General features: G+C 37.9%; 1 protein-coding gene across 1 annotated transcript in view; it reads left to right on the forward strand.

The window, feature by feature from the left end:
- The window catches only part of LOC126195401 (uncharacterized), a 152931-nt gene that overhangs the window by 72198 nt on the left and 64239 nt on the right, over window positions 1–16494 (forward strand). Inside the window, exon 5 of the mRNA XM_049933994.1 lies at window positions 14628–14788. Coding sequence (XP_049789951.1) covers window positions 14628–14788 — 161 coding nt within the window. The remainder of the gene's footprint in view (window positions 1–14627; window positions 14789–16494) is intronic.

The following is a 16494-nucleotide window of genomic DNA, read 5'->3' on the forward strand; positions in this document are numbered from 1 at the left end:
TTGCCACAATAACCAAAGGTATACTTAAAATAAAAATTATAATTGAATAAGTAAGTGACTTTAATTGAAACTCAGTCACCTCTCTTTTGGTTGTGGTAGAAGGGAATAGAAAGAAATTAAGAGTATAATTAAATAGTAAATGATATAAAAGATCATTTATGTAGTCATAATTAGGAAACCGGTGATCTACTATCAGTATTTAACAAAAAGTAAAAAGCAGTCTTTACGTCAGACCATGCTCTACAGTAAGAGTAAATTTAGATCTTTAGAGGGATGTCCAAACAAGAATTGCAACTTAAATATAAAAGTAACAACAGTAATTCATTGATGATATACCCAAAGGTAGCAGCTGGATACGGAAAATGGAGCAGGACCCATATGTACGAGACATTGCTGTCAGTTGCTGGATATTGTGAAAAAGCTGCAGGTTAAGTAGAGAAGGCTGCCTGATGTCAGTAGTAACCACTCAAGTACAATGGAAAAGATGTGTTAAAAAAGTACTGTATGTGAGTGAATGCAGTACAAAATATAAGTACAGATGCACAATTTTTGTATAATGGCAACAGAATTTACTGCTGTGTAAAGTAGTTTACTAAAAGTGGTTGTGATTGAAATTATAATCAGTAAACCAATGGCAAGAGGTTCTATGAACAATATCTGCCCTCTATAGGGACTTAATGTTATTATGTGAGTTGTAAGACCAGCAAAGATAATAGAGGAGACACCATCAGTAACCAAGGCAAAGGCGTGGAAAGTATCGATGCATTCTATCTCCAGAGGCCTAAATACTCTACATACCATTGCTTTGGATACTAATGATGGCTCAGTGTTAAAATATGTTTGTACTTATAATTTGTTTTAGAATCTCATACGCACAGTACTTTCGTCATGCTTCTTTTCACGTTGTACCTGATTGGCTAATATTGATGTCAGACAAGGGATGGAGCCTCCTCTACTTAACCTGTAGCTTCCTCACACTGTCCCACAGTTGACATCTGTTCCTGCTCTGTATCACCATCTCCACCTGCCGTCTTCAATCACATCATCAGCTAATAATTGTTGTTACTTTTAGATTCAAGCTGCAGTTCTTGTTTAAACATCACTCTAAGTCTCTAAATTAACTCTTATTGCAGAATACAGTCTGACAATGGTGTAAAACAGATTGAAACTGGAGTGAAATTTTCACTTTGCAGTGGAGTGTACGCTGATATGAAACTTCCTGGCAGAGTAAAACTGTGTGCTAAACCGAGACTTGAACTCAGGGCCTTTGCTTTTCGTTGACAAGTGTTCAGCGTACACAGCTAACGAAGTGGAAGAACTTCTGTGAAGTTTGGAAGGGATAAGATGAGGTACTGATCAAAGTAAAGCTGTGAGGACAGGCTGTTGAGTCATGCTTGGGTAGCTCATTCGGCCGAGCACTTGCTGCGAAAATCAAGGGTCCCAAGTTTGAGTCTCAGTCCAGCACACAGTTTTAACCTACCAGTTTTGGATTAAAACCAGTCACCATTACTAAATTAATGTGTTAAAGCAATCAATCTTGCTTTTAAATTTTGTGTTAAAGATCATAGAAGGGTTGCTAAAGGACAAATGATAACATGACAGCTTGACTCACTGGGTTTAGGAACTGAATAGTGCCTCCACTTTATAATTAATGAAATTCCCAGAAATTATCCGCCTTAAAATATTTTAACAATTTAAAACTGTGTTTAACTATAGAAAAAAGACTCCATCCAATTATATTTATGGCTGATCTATATTTCTTGTTCTTTTTCTGAGAACTGTGAATACAGCATTTCAGTGAAATTCAAGTGGGTGGCCAATGTGTTGCATTTAGGTCTTGCAATTCCTCCCACCCTTCCGAGCCTTCTTTTTTCCAACAGGTGAAGTGAGAGGGAGGCAGGACATTTGAATAGTTGATGGATAAGTATTGATTCACCCAGTAATTGTGGTGGATTGGCAGATGTCTTGACCAAGAGATTGTTGCTTTATACTGTGGTCATCAGGTTGTATAGATCATCATTCAACTAATGGTGTGGTGATAAATGGCAATCTGTTAACAAAACCTCTAACCAGCAAACTGCTTTTCCACAAACCTGTATCATTTTTCATCTGAGCTACTCTCTGTGGTCATTCCTAGGTGAAATACAAGACTTGTAAATAAATATAGAACTGAAAATTACACAAACGCACAATACATGCAAAACCAGCAACACCATGTTTAGTAGTTGTTTCCTGATTCTGATGAACTTACAGAAATTCAGAATTCATTTTTAAGAAATACAAAATGCATACAAGATTTTTCAAAGTAAATTAAATCATAATTTGTCACAAAAGTATTTGCTGAGATGTGAATAAATATATTGCTCTTACATATTGTAAATTGCATGATAACTGGTTTGCGTCACTTGACATGGTAGTGATTCTTATTTTTCAGTGTAATGCTACAGAGAAATAGTGGAATTTATTAGACAGCTCCGTAAGTATAAGCATGTGCTTCGTCACTACTGTAAACAGATGCAGCAATTTATTTCTTGCCTTTGTCATCCAAAGCAGTGACAACTGAGTTGCCTATTGTAGTAGCTTTTGTGTACAAATTGACATTTTTCTCATAACTGCTCTAATTTGTTTTGGCTTGCTGCTGTGAGTGTATAGTGCTTTCCATCATTCTCATATGGCAAAAGAATGTGCAGCTTTTTCCCTGATTGTCAGATTTATGCTGTATTTCACAGTTTGTATACTACCATGTCTTGGTGATATATTTTACCATACTGACATTAAATAAAAGTACCCAAGAAACAGCTTCTTCTGATCCATAATATGTGGCCATGACATGTTTCTGAGCAAAGAAATTGCCAATTTTACCTTGTAAATAAGCAGCATGAGTAGCTAGCCTGTTTTGAAAGTTATGGCCTTAAACAATGCTATGCAGAAGATTACATGTAAAAACATTGTAGACGTATTTGGCCTTATATAGAATTATCATATGAAAACAAAGATTTGTCACTGAAGAGACCCGATTCAATGTCAGCGTGAAAATATGAATGAAAGACTTAACATGCTACCCACGGCACCTCATCAACACTACAGTAAACCACTTTATAAATGTTTACTGGCAGTGCCAGGACAGTTGAGACTACCGTCATGTTTGATACGCAATGTGAGTGCAAGTTAGCACTGTGTCAGAAAGAAAGTAAAGAAGAAAGCTGCCAGAAAATGGACTCAGGCCGAAGTTGTGCATTTAATTAGTTTGTATGAGGAATGGCCACTTTGTGTCATGTACTGTTATTGGACTACGGAAACTTGAGATAAGAAGGAAAGTTTGTTGGCTGAAGTGGCTACCATTTTTAATATATCCACAGAAGAAATTTACCAGAATATCCACAATTCAAGGAATCAGTCAGAGCAGTTTTATAACATAGATTAACCAAAATTAGAGAAACAAGTGAAATTATGTTTGAAAGTAATTAGTTTGGACTTCAAATAATACAGCTGTATCTATAATTTTACAAGACATGATATTTATTGATTAAATTATTACATTGGTATTGAATAACAGAGCTTCAGAAATTTATGAGTGGTTCCATAAGTCAATACAAGTAAAAATGTTCAAATAAATGTATGTCCAGAAAAGGTTCATTTATTAGATATCCGCTGTATTTGGCTTTTGGGCATCGATGGGTATCAAGATTAACTGGTGTAACGTTATTTTATTACAGTTGTTACTTTATCAAATATTAAAGAGAATAATCATAGCTTATACTAGAAATATTAGTGTCAGAAGCAGTCTGTCTTCAACACAAACGGATTTACACATAATAGCATATAGGTTCATTATTTTGGGTCCAGTTATAAAGAGTATTTTTTTCCATCTCCATCACTGTCGTTCTTGTAAAATTTCTATGTTGTTGAGGATTTTGTATCACAAGCTCTACAATGAGATTCTTGCATGCTCCAAACCCATTCTGTCACCTAATCCACTCCCATATCCAATACAGACACAGTCATTTACATTTTTCCTTGCCACCAAAAGTATTAAAATTGCAGTTGCAGCCCAATACTCTTCCTTCGCAACCTCTGCCTTCATGCACAGAACTACGATGGAAAAATCTCATGGAGAGTGACCTCTCAACTCTCACACACTTTCACCCTGCTGTGTGTAAATACTTCCGACATCTGCTCTCGCAAGACTCTCAGACACTTAAAGAAAGTACTTGCGAGGAACTGTCAGACAGTATCAATCGTCGTTAATTCACCCTTAGCGTAAACAGTTTTATGAGTACTATCGTAGAGTTTCAAGCTGTCTGAGAGCTTTTAAAAAGTCTTATGAGTATCCCAGCCCTAACATATGTTTCATGCCTTTTTAGCTGCCTGGTTTTTTGAATGAGAATTTGGGCATTATTTCGTAAATGGTTGGACGCCATTTGTTAAACTGAATTCTTATATGAAATCCTTTAGCTCCTGTACATGGTGAAAGAAAATTGTTTTGTATTGGAGTAGTTATCTATCACAGTTGATGCGATCACTGTCAGTGAGTTACCAGCAATTAGTAAGCTTGTTAATTAGATGAGATGTCGTATCTTACATATTACATAGGCCAACAAAAAAGTTTTTTTTTCTTTTTTTTGAAAAACTTTTTCTACTTTGATAGCTGATCTTTAAAGATTTTTTATGAGCTGAATCCAAATCAAAATTTAGTTTTTTTTATCACCCATAGTTTTCAAGCATGTGCTTTTTATTATATAGTATAAAAATCCTATGCTATATGTTAAATGGGGAAATAATTGAGACGCTTTGTTACATCATAAGCATGGTTTGTATTTACAGTAAGCTACTTCAAACAATGATATGTTTTAATAGAGGTCTCACTTGTCAGCTGGAATTGGTTTGAATTTTCTTTGTCTTTTTTTTTTTTTTTTTCTTTGAAGCTTCTTGTGTAGTTTTTTTCTACAATGAGTCACTTGCTGAACTTCTCCGTGAAGTGACCAACAGTAGCCCCCATCATGTTGGTGTTCCAGCGGCATTGGTAGTGTTTTTCCATCACTTTAATGTCCTGTGGAAAATGCTCTCCTTGCTCCTCACTAACATCTCTCATATTGTCCAGGAAGTAATCAAGGTGACTGTTCAAAAAGTGAACTTTCAGGCTCATTAAACATCCTAAAGTTTTAAACTTCTTTAACATTGTAGCTATAATAGAAACATATTCTGGGTCTTTTTCATGTCCTAAGAACTTTGTAACAACTTGCTTGAATGATATCCATGCTTCTTTCTCATTTACGATCATTGTGGATACAAAGTTAACATCAAACATCAATTTTCTAATGTCACGTCTGACAAAGATGCCTTCTTTTAGTTAAGCTTCTGAAAGGTGTGGAAACTTTTGGCAGATATACTTAAAACATGGTCCATCTTGAGGCAAAGCCTTTATAAACTGTTTCATTAGGCCTAAATTTATATGTAGAGGTGGTAGTAGTACATTTTTGGATCTACAAGGTTTTTGCGTAGAATGTTCTTCTCACCAGGTTTTAAAGACTACCTCACAGGCCAGTTCTTTCTGCACCAGTGTTGATCCCTAGCCCTAATGTCCCATTCACACAAGAAATATGGAAATTTGGTAAAGCCACCTTGCTGACCAAGGAGCATGCATGTTACTTGTAGATCGCCACATATCATCCAACCATGAGCAGAATAGCCTATTTTATTTAGCACTATTTCTAGGTTTTCATAGCTTTCTTTCATTTGTACAGAATGTCCAAGAGGTCAAGATGCATACATCTTACCATTGTGTAATAAAACAGCCTTCAAACTAGTTTTGGATGAATCAATAAACAGCCTCCAGTCTTCATTTTGTATTCAATACCAGACTTGTTCATCAGACTGGGAATGTCTGAGCAGTACATTAAATCACCTTTAAAAAAAAAAAAAAACCTTGGAAAATTGCTGCTCTCTCTTTCTATACATGTATATGCTGGTGCCAACTGCCAATAAGTTCTTTTCTTTTAATCTAGAGCCAAGCTGAACGCTTTTTCTTTCATTAATCCCAGATCCCTAACCAAATTGTTAAGCTCGGCGTGAGTAAACAATTTGGACTCTATACTTTCTGTATTACAGTGGAATCCATCATCATCTCGTTCATATAAATCACATTGTATATCAGAAAATACTTCTGTTGGAATAGAATTTAAATCATCTGGTAGTTCAGGAACCGGCAAATCTACACCATGCCCTACTGGTTGGATGGCAGACGGAAGGTTAGGGTAGCTTATCACCTTCTTGTTTTTCGAATTATGACCAGTAATATCGACACTATAAAGTAGCAATCATCAGAATGATTTCTTGGCTGCCTCCATATCATAAGAACAGCAAATCTAAAGGCTTTTTCCTCCTTTTTGGACCATTTTCTCAGATCTTCAACACACACATAACATACCTTATGTGGCACCCAAGATTTATCTTGATCACCAAGTTTAGATCCAAAGTATGATATATAAACCTTTTTCACAAAGTCTGTAATGTTTCTTTGTTGCTTTTTAATCACAAATTCACCATAAATATAACAAAAACTGTCAGCAGAGTTTTTACAACCACGATTAGACATTGTACTGAGCACATGTACAGGAAACAGATTTAAGTATCATATTTGGATTTCCCACCCTAAAAAAGACAGGAATAAGGTATCTTCAGCAAAAAAGTTTTTCCATCATTGACCTGTGTTATTAATGTCAGTGGCATTATCACCCAATAGTACCTGATCACCAGACACAAGATTGAGGGTTCTGGATGGAACAGACTTCAATATGAAAATTTCTCTCCTTACTGGTGAATGAAACTTACTTAAAAGAAATGATACCTCTAACATCAGGGCACAAAAGATGGCCATGTGTCAGCATGATTTATTGTGGTCTGATGCTTCCACAGCCAATCCTTCCATAGGATTATATCTACAGCTAGCCCTGGGATTCTGCTAAAAAGCATGTTCATCATATGCTTTACGTAACATAAATGCTAAATGAATCTTTCTGTCCACTGGGCAGATATTTCCTTTCAGATCACATCTAATCATCAGATTGTAGACCAATAAAGTGGTGTGTCTTAATTAGTGATTGATAAATTCATTACTAACCACTGAAAAATCACTACATGTGTCAGTGAGAAACAGCAGCTAGGTGTCATAAATCTTCACACTAACAGTAGGAACTGAATCCTTAATTTGAGGCACATTGTTTTCTTCCAGTAAATCTACTACCATGTCATTACAAAATTTTGACTTATCCTTTTTACTTTGGGATTGTAACTATTCAATAGAAATGTCACATGGTATAAGTCTGATGTCCTAACGTCAACTATTGGGAGAATTATCACCCACACTTTAAATGTCAGAAATAGCTAGTTTTTTAAAAATCATGATGTTGATAAGATGATTCCTGAATTTGTCTCTCCATATCACTAGGAACCTCATGTATCAGAGTTCAGATACACAAATCTGTTCTTTCAGATGTTGGAAAATACCACCATAATTGACAATTCTAGAACCCCTTTGTCTCCTAGGAGATGAGGAAATTTCCTTTTGAATGTAATTCACACATGTATTAGTACAGCAACACTGGTGCTCGCAAATAGTCTTCATGCTAGAACAATTACAGTTAAATATTTGGCATTTAGCAGTGTTTGTCTTGTTGGACTGAATCAAATTTACATTCTGAAACTGTTGGTAGTTGTTGGTATCAGGATTACTGCACCGAATATTTTTAATATCACAATTTTTATTCTGTTACACTGTAGGAAATTCTGCAACTAGACACAAGTTTTTTGTAATGATTTTATTGTACCATTACTAGTTTCAGGCCTGAGCCCATCATCAGATATTAGTGTCGACTTCTTTGCATGATTTCAGAAAGTGGAAGCCTCAACTAATGAAAGTGTTACTTGCTATTACGTTTAACAAAAAAGTGTCTAGCTGAAAAAGTGATTACAGAGTTTATCAAAGTGAACATCAAGAACGACAGTAAAACTGCACAACTAGCGAAGGACGCAAATGTAAAACTTGTGAAGAAGTCAATGCTACTATCTGACAATGGGCTCAGGCCTGAAACTAGTAATGGTACTATACAATCATTTCAAAACAAAACTTGTGGTTGGTTGCAGCATTTCCTACAGTGTAATTTACAAAAACAGCTTTGGTGTCCTCTAATAACCAGACTGGATCAAATAACTGATGTTTTTAACAAGAGGTGGAGCGCCTCCACACCCACACCGGCATGATGGCCAACTCAAAAGTTCTACTGCCATCTCTACATGAAGGTTAGTTCTCACTAAAGTGAGGTGTCACAGGATGTGGGTACTGCGATGTTTTTGTACGTCTGGTTAAGTTTAACCATTAATACTCACTCATCTGGAGATAGATTGGGTCGAAAGTTGTGTGAAGGGTAGCGGTTTGAAGGGCAGAGCAAAAAAGTGCCAAGGGAAAAAAACCTCTGCGATAGTTAAGTTGGGTAGTAAGAGCAGTTGCGGATGTCTTGCTGCCTGCAACAGGTCATGCAAGGGTAGGCTTTGTTAGTAGTGGGTATCATGCATGTCGATACCTTTGACATTGAGCGGTGCTGTTATTCGGCAGCTGCCACTGGGTGTCGGTGTTGATCTCTCAGTCAGTGTCAGCATACCTGTTAACAGTTAGGTTCATCGTTGTTTTGTGTCTGATAGGTCATGTATCAGATGCACGGTGTAGGGTGATGTTGGTGATTTGTTTGTGCGTCAGTGGGTGAACTCGTTGGTTTCCCTGCTGTGGCCTGTTGGTCAGCTTTAATAGCAGCTGGTATATCCAGTCAACATTGCTGATATGTGGGGGCTTGCCGACATTTGTCACTTGTTGGTGTACGTTAGCTTGTCATAGGTGGTTATGCCCTAGCTAGTAGTGTCTTTGGCCACTTATGCCTCCACCTGTGGTTGTGATCATAGTTTCCCAGAGTAAGGATGAAAGGATTGTTCGAGTGTGTCAAGTTCCTGTATAGTCATGTGGCATGTTTTTTGAATACTTCCTTGAGTGTTTCAAGGCGGTATTCATTATAAAGATCCACAGTGTGTTTGTGTAGCATGGAGCATTGCTAGTGAGTCGTAGAACTTTGTTGTGTATGATCTGCAGGCAGCGCAGGTGTGTTGGAGCTGCATATCCCCAGACAGGAGCTGCATACGTCATCAGAGGTCTAATCAATGTCATGTATATGGACTTTGACACCCTCCTATTCAGTGTGCTTTCCCTGTTGAGCATTGGGTAGAGTTGTTTAAGCCTCGCATGCGCTTTGTTGTCAATGTATTCGATGTGGTCCCCTCATGTAAGTTTCCAGTTCAGCCAGACGCCAAGATATCTGACATTTCTCTCAGAAATGTATTGGGCATGTATGTAGTGTTATCTGTATGCTATGTTGATGTTTGCACAGTAGTTTCGGTCTGTGTGTAAACAGAACTGCTTCACACTTGTCAACCTTTACTGTAATGTGCCATCATTCCAACTAAGCCTCTGCAGATCTGAATGCCGTCTGTATTCATGAATTAATGTTCGACGGTTTCCAATCTTGTGCAAGGAAGGCTGTGTCATCTGTGTAGATGGCTAACATCATGTTTTCTATTACTGGGGAGTCGTTAATGTACAGGTTGAACAAGATGGGCCCTAGGATGCTTCCCTGGGGTACTCCAGCTTGGATACCATGTTGTGTCGATTGTTTGCCCTGCATTTCAGTGTTGAAACATCAGTTCGTGAGATATGAGTGTACGAGACGTACATGTCCATCCAGGAAACCAGCTTCGCTTAGTTTCCGTATAAGGCCGTTGTGCCAAAGATGGTCGAAAGCTTTTTCAATGTCCAGGAACACGGTCCCTGTGGCTTTGTTCATGTTGTATCCATGTATTATATGTTCGACTACTCGGAGGAGTTGTGTTATTGAGTGGTGATTCCTAAAGCTGAATTGCTCCAGTCTTAATGTGTCATTGGCGATGCAGTGTCTACTGATGCGTTTTATTATTACCTTCTCAACAATCTTGCTGAGCAAGCACAGCAGACTGATGGGTCAATAATTTTTCCCTGGCTTCCCGAACATCAAGACCTTGGCCACCTTCCAAAAGTCAGGGAAGTGTTGGTGTTTTAAGATGGCATTAGTTATGTGTGCGAAGTGTTCTACTGCTCTATCCGTGAACTCCTGTAGGAGACGGTTTTGAATGCCATCAGGCCCATGGGCTTTCCTAGTGTTGGTATGCTTGATAGCCCATGTAATTTCATTTAAGCTAGTGCATCTAATTTCATCACGCATGGGCTGGGCTACAAGTCATGTAACCTCCTGGTCCATTTCAAGTGTGAATACTGGATTTGAAGGAGCCAGATTCAGCATTAAAGATGCAGCATGTGTTGTGGCCATAAGCTCTGCCTTCTCTGTCACGGAGTAAGCTAGGCTGTCTGTTTCTTGTAGAGTGGGAATGTATTGTTTCTCCCTAGTGAAGTGTCTGGCTAGCTTCCACACACCAGGACGTGGGGTATCTAGACCTGCGAGTTTCTGTCCCCATTGTTCATTTGTAAATGTTTGTATTTTGTCCCGTATTATACCCTGGAGTCTGTTGACGTGCAGTTTATAGAACGGGCACCTGGTACGCTGCCAGTTTCTCCTGAGGCGGTTCGTCATTGAGATAAGGCCCAGGATCTCCTGGGGCAGGGCCATTGAGTGTTGTTTTGGTGTTGTACATGGAATGGCGTCAGTCATAAAAATGTCTTTGATGGTGTAAAGCCCTTGCTTAAAATCACTGAACGTGGAATATAATATTTTGTTCAACTTTCGATCTGTTACATACTATCTGACATAATGTAATCAGCACATTATGTGCACTCCTGTTTCAATGCTTCTGACAGCTGTTGTCACTGTAAATTACAAGCATTCAATACTAGATGGTGCGATACAAGGTGCCGACTTCCTAACATCGACGGCGCGCGCGCCTGTCAGTCTGATGCTGCTTACAGGGCCAGCCGCACACGCGACCCTTAGCGGCACGTCTTAATCAAGTTGTGCATTCCTAGGAAAATTTTATAATGTACAAATATATTTTTATCTTTAACGTGAGCACTGTTGCTCTAAACCATTTCATAACTATTTACTCTGTGTAAGTATGCTTTCTTTGTCTACTGTACCATAGCAGTTAGCTATGATGTAATTTTATTACATATGTTTAATTTAATAATTTTTATATTATTCCAAAACTCTGTTATAGGTAATGTAAAAATTTTTTACTTCTGATGAAGGCTGCCTTAGAGCAGTTGAAACCTAGGTAAAGTTGAAAATTTTTTACGTGTGCAACCGAAGAGCTGTATTTTCAAGTAATATTATAAAAATCACTGAGTTTGTATTTATACAGAGGAGCTATTGCAGTTTATTAAATAAGTACTGTATTGTTAAGGAGCTTTGCATGTAAAATAAACTCCTATAAGCGATGGCCGAGAAGTGTGTAATTTGTAAGTGTGATGTTGTTGGTGACCTTTGTAGTGCTGTTGGGAGAGGGGTTCAATTGGGAAATGTGGCACCTTGCTGCTGTCTATCATTGGCAGCATGTTGTAAAACTATGTAATAGTGCTATAATCATTTAGTGGTGAATTAATGAATGACCAGAAGCTAGTGCACTCCTGTTGCCACCAATTGTGTCACTGTTATATTGCATAAATCACCTCCATTCAGGAATTTCTGGTATTTGTAGAGTGGGCTGTACTGAGTGGAGCCACTTACCGCACCTGCACAGTCTATCTTCCAAAATGGATGTCAGTATGTCTGATGGAACAGGGCTGGTCTTTTTTTTTCCCCCTGAATGTCTTGTTTGACTTATGTTGAAATACCTGAAGTTCCATAACACTTAGGTCGCCTACTTCTGTTGCTGAAGGAAACAGCTTAAGCCTCTGGTCCTCTTCAGATGTTAGGAGATCTGAGGCTGGAATGATGCATTTGATACACCTCATGTTGTGAAAAGTATTCCAGCTAGTAATAGTGGAGACAATGAAACTGACGTTATCGAGCACCTATTGGCAGCATTGGGACATGCTATTCAGGGGGAAGACAGTTGACAGCTTCAGCTGTTTTTTTTTTTTTTCCCCATCATAGCTCACTTAACAACTGTGATTTTTTATAACAACTCACTTAACAACTGCAAATAAGTATTAGTGGAATAAACTGAAAAGAACTCCACTATATACACACGAGCTCAGTAAATTTATTTTGTCAACTCACTTGAGAGTGCTGGAGAGGTGGAGTCTATGTGCCAAATGAAAAGCAAGCAGCACTCATGGTGGGGGAAATTTCCTTTCCCAGAAGAACACCACAGCTACCATACAGGATGATTAAGAATTAATTTCCCTTCTAGCAGTGTAAAACAGTGTGCAGAGATTTACATGGCTTCTGTCTATATGTGTTTCTTGTGTTAGCTTTATTAGTGACTCATATTTGTATTCCATGTACCATTAACACAGTTTGTGCAAAATAAACATCCCTGGTCATGTCTGCACACTCTCTCACCCATGATCATAAGGTGCGCCGCAGAGGTTTCCTATAACTTTGTGAATGCCCCCTAGTAGCCTCTTGTGATGTAATGGGGTAGTCAGAGTGGGGAATAACCTACTTACTCTCCAGTTTGCAGACCATTGAAGGAGGGAATTGCAGGAGGAGACTCTGGTCACATACCTTCCCTCACACTTCTGCCATTCGTCCCCCTCCCTCCTCCCTGTTCCATCCCCAAAATACAATTTACCCCTTAATACGGCTCTACTGCACCTTGACATGGTACACACACTTATTATTTATTCTTAACTCACTTCATTCAACAATCATTTTTTATAATTAAAACTCTATTTTTAATAGTGTGCAATTTTTTCATCCCCTGTAATGTGGAAACTATTAGTCTTAGAGAAAAAAAATGACAGGATCTTTTTTTGTGGGAAATTTAATTCCATTTAAATGTGTACCTGGGAAACACATTCAGTAGAAACTGCAGTTTTTGAGTTAGTGAGAAAGAAGTGACTTTTAAAGCAGTGACTTTTAAAACAATTTGCTGATGATGCTGTAGTGTACAGGGAAGTGTTGCTATTGAGTAACTATGGGTGGATACAGGATGACTTGGACTGAATTGTTATTTATTTTGATGACTGGCAGCTAAATGTAGAAAAAATATAAGTTAATGCACATGAGTAGGAAAAACAATCTTGTAATGTTCAAATACAGTATTAGTGATGTGCTACTTGACAGTGTCACATCTCTTAAATATTTAGGCGTAATGTTGCAAAGCGGTATGAAATGGAATGAACACACAGGGTCAGTAGTGCAGAAGTGAAAGATCAACTTCGGCTAATTGGGAGAGTTTGAGGGAAGTGTAGCTTGTTTATAAAGGAGACCACATACAGAACACTAGTGTGACCCATTCTTGAGTACTGTTCAGGTGTTTGGGATCCTTACCAGGTTGGGTTAAAGGAAGAGAAAATTCAGGGAAACAGTATTTGCTGCTGAGTGTGGATCGATTCCACTGTCATCAATGTACATTTTCATAAGGATTGTGATGATAAGATAAAAGAAATTGGATCTTGTACAGAAGCATACAGCCAGTAGGTTTACCCTTTCTCAGTTTACGAGTGGAACAGGAAAGGGAATGACTAGTAGTGATACACTGTATCCTCAGCCACGCATCTTGTGGTGGTGTACAAAGTATGTATGTAGATGTGTGTCATTGTAATTGCTACTTGTATTACTAATACCCCAGTGTGTGACATTCGCAAAACTCATCATATTATGACTTCATTCAGGAAAATGTAAGTAAGTTAAAATGAAGAGGAAATTATTAGGGATGACACTGAGGTAATCATATTTTGCCTAGAACACTTATGGGTGAATGTGGGATTCTTCTGTCTTACAGTAGAAGCAAAAAATGATAAGAGGACAAGATGAGCACATTCATCAGTCATTTTCCCCAACACTGTATCTGTGTATTAAGTTCCATAATAAGACCAAAAAATAAGAATAATAAATGGGGGAAATTATTTCAACTTGTATTGTGAGGAGATTTAATTCTCTGTTGAAGTAGGGGCTGTAGGATGTTGGATAGGATCAGATATTAAGAAGAGGGGCCTGACATAATAGTTGTGATGGTTTTTCAAAGCTATTAAACTCGCATGAGAAATATTGAATAAACAGAGATTCCATATGAAAGACAGATAATGATATAAATTTATTTGAAACAAAGTAGTTCCTAGAGTGATAGAAGGTACAACTCTTGAATACCTCCCATTGCTTTAGCCCTGAATGAAGCAATGTCAGGAAGATTTGAAAACTATAGAATTCAGAAGAAATAAAGAAGTCATAAACTAGACAAAGGAATGGTAGAGGTCGCTGAAGTTCAATAATTGTGAGTAGAGGACTTATTAATTTCACACTTAAATATCTGAAGTACGAGGACAATGAGAGGTATTAAATTGCAAAATTTTAGTAAGACGCATATTGGATGAGTTGATTTTAATTAATCAAATGAGATCATATGTGTGGCATATTTCTGTATATATTCACAATTTATATTTTTGGTGTATAACTCATATTCCTTCTTTAATGTTCTTTTCTCCATAACAGGCAGATATTAAAAGTACAAAGGCTCAACATTTCGATCTTAATGTGTATGTCACATTTTGAAGTTATTTCAATTAGACCAGAGAAAAGTTTAGCTGCAATACAAAATGGATCGAAAGAAGTGTTAATAAACGAGGAAGAATTTACTTGCAAATGTTTAACAGGTATTTCTACAAACTTCCTTCATTTTTACATGTTTGTTTACTATTTGTTTAAATGTGTTATTGTATTTCCTCTCTGTCTATATAAGTTGAAGTTCTCTGCTCACTGCTGTCTGTATGTATGGGCTAATCTGAAGAGCTGCTGTAGGGGTTTTGATCCAATTTTGACTAATAGAGTGATTCACAAGGAAGGATTGTGTATATAATTTATAAATATTTCACTGAAATATGAAGAATTGCAGGTTCCTGCCACATTCTTTCTTCTGTGTGTGAAGGCTACTCTCAGGAACTACTGTAGGGTCTTTGATTCTTGCAGTGGCCTGTTGCGACCACTCCCATTGGATAGCCCATCAAAAACTGAACACAGATCAAGCAAGAAAACAGGAAGGAGGTATACTGAACTGTGAAAAAAGAAGGAAAATAGAAACAGTGAATGGTCCAAGCTCAAGATGTGCATCATTGAGCAAATTGCAAGAATCACCATGTTGTGGTTGTGTGGTCATGGTGTTGGACTGCAAAGTGAGAGAGCCATGTTCAAGTCACCCTCCTGCCTCAGTTTTTATTTTTTTCCCCCACAAAATTACAAACTTTCGTCTGGTCATTGACGTTATTGTTCTCCTTATGTATCGGCAGTTGTCATACTATACACTGGTTATAGAATATGAGTCAAGTGGTAAGAATATATTACCATTGCAAATAAATGTGATGAATAGCTAAAGCAGGCAAGATGCTGCATAGACCTCTCCCAGAAATGAAAACAACAAATAAACAGATGTGAATTATGTTACAATGAAGGAATTCAAGAGTCAAAACTGCCAAAATAGAATGCAAGAGTATAACATGTGGTACTTGTGTAGATCAAATATGAGGTATGTATGTATGTGTGTGTTTCCTTCCTTATACCTTGCTGTTGCAGACAGAAGTTATACCACGACACAGGATGGAAAGTTCATTAATGTTGCGGAGGGGAAAAAAATGGCATGAGGGAAATCTGAACGTGGATCTTCTTCTTCACAGTCCAACACCGTGACCACATAATCGCTATGCCTTGGCCATTTAAATTTGCTCAGGTTTGCACATCTTAAGACTGGACCATTAACTGCTTCAATTTTGCTTCTCTCTTCACAGTTCAGTACACCATTTTTTCTGTTTTCATGCTTGATATGTGTTCAGTTTTTTATGGCTATCCACTGGGCCATCTTACCATTAAACCTGAGGGGAGTACGTAGGGAAGTTCCCTCGTTAGTGCTACCTGTGTGAAGCCGGAACGGTTCACCAGTAACTTGTAAAAAATTTGAAATGCTTGGAGCTCCACAGCTTGTAAATATTAGTTAAAGCACGTCTTGTAAATGCCATGAGCTGCCTTTAAAATTTTTAGTAGCTGAACAGGTATTCAGGTTGGTTGGTTGGTTTGGGGAAGGAGACCAGACAGCGAGGTCATCGGTCTCATCGGATTAGGGAAGGATGGGGAAGGAAGTTGGCCGTGCCCTTTGAAAGGAACCATCCCGGCATTTGCCTGGAGCGATTTAGGGAAATCACGGAAAATCTAAATCAGGATGGCCGGTATTCAGATGTAGAACCTATTGTCAGTGGCATCTGATACAGGGGACAACAAACAATTGTATGGATATTGATATCTGCAACATAATGGATGTGTACATAAGTTGAATAACATATTATGTATCACTATATCAGTGTTATTTATAAAC

Source organism: Schistocerca nitens, chromosome 7 (genome assembly GCF_023898315.1).
Source record: "Schistocerca nitens isolate TAMUIC-IGC-003100 chromosome 7, iqSchNite1.1, whole genome shotgun sequence".
In the NCBI taxonomy this organism is placed as follows: domain Eukaryota; kingdom Metazoa; phylum Arthropoda; class Insecta; order Orthoptera; family Acrididae; genus Schistocerca; species Schistocerca nitens.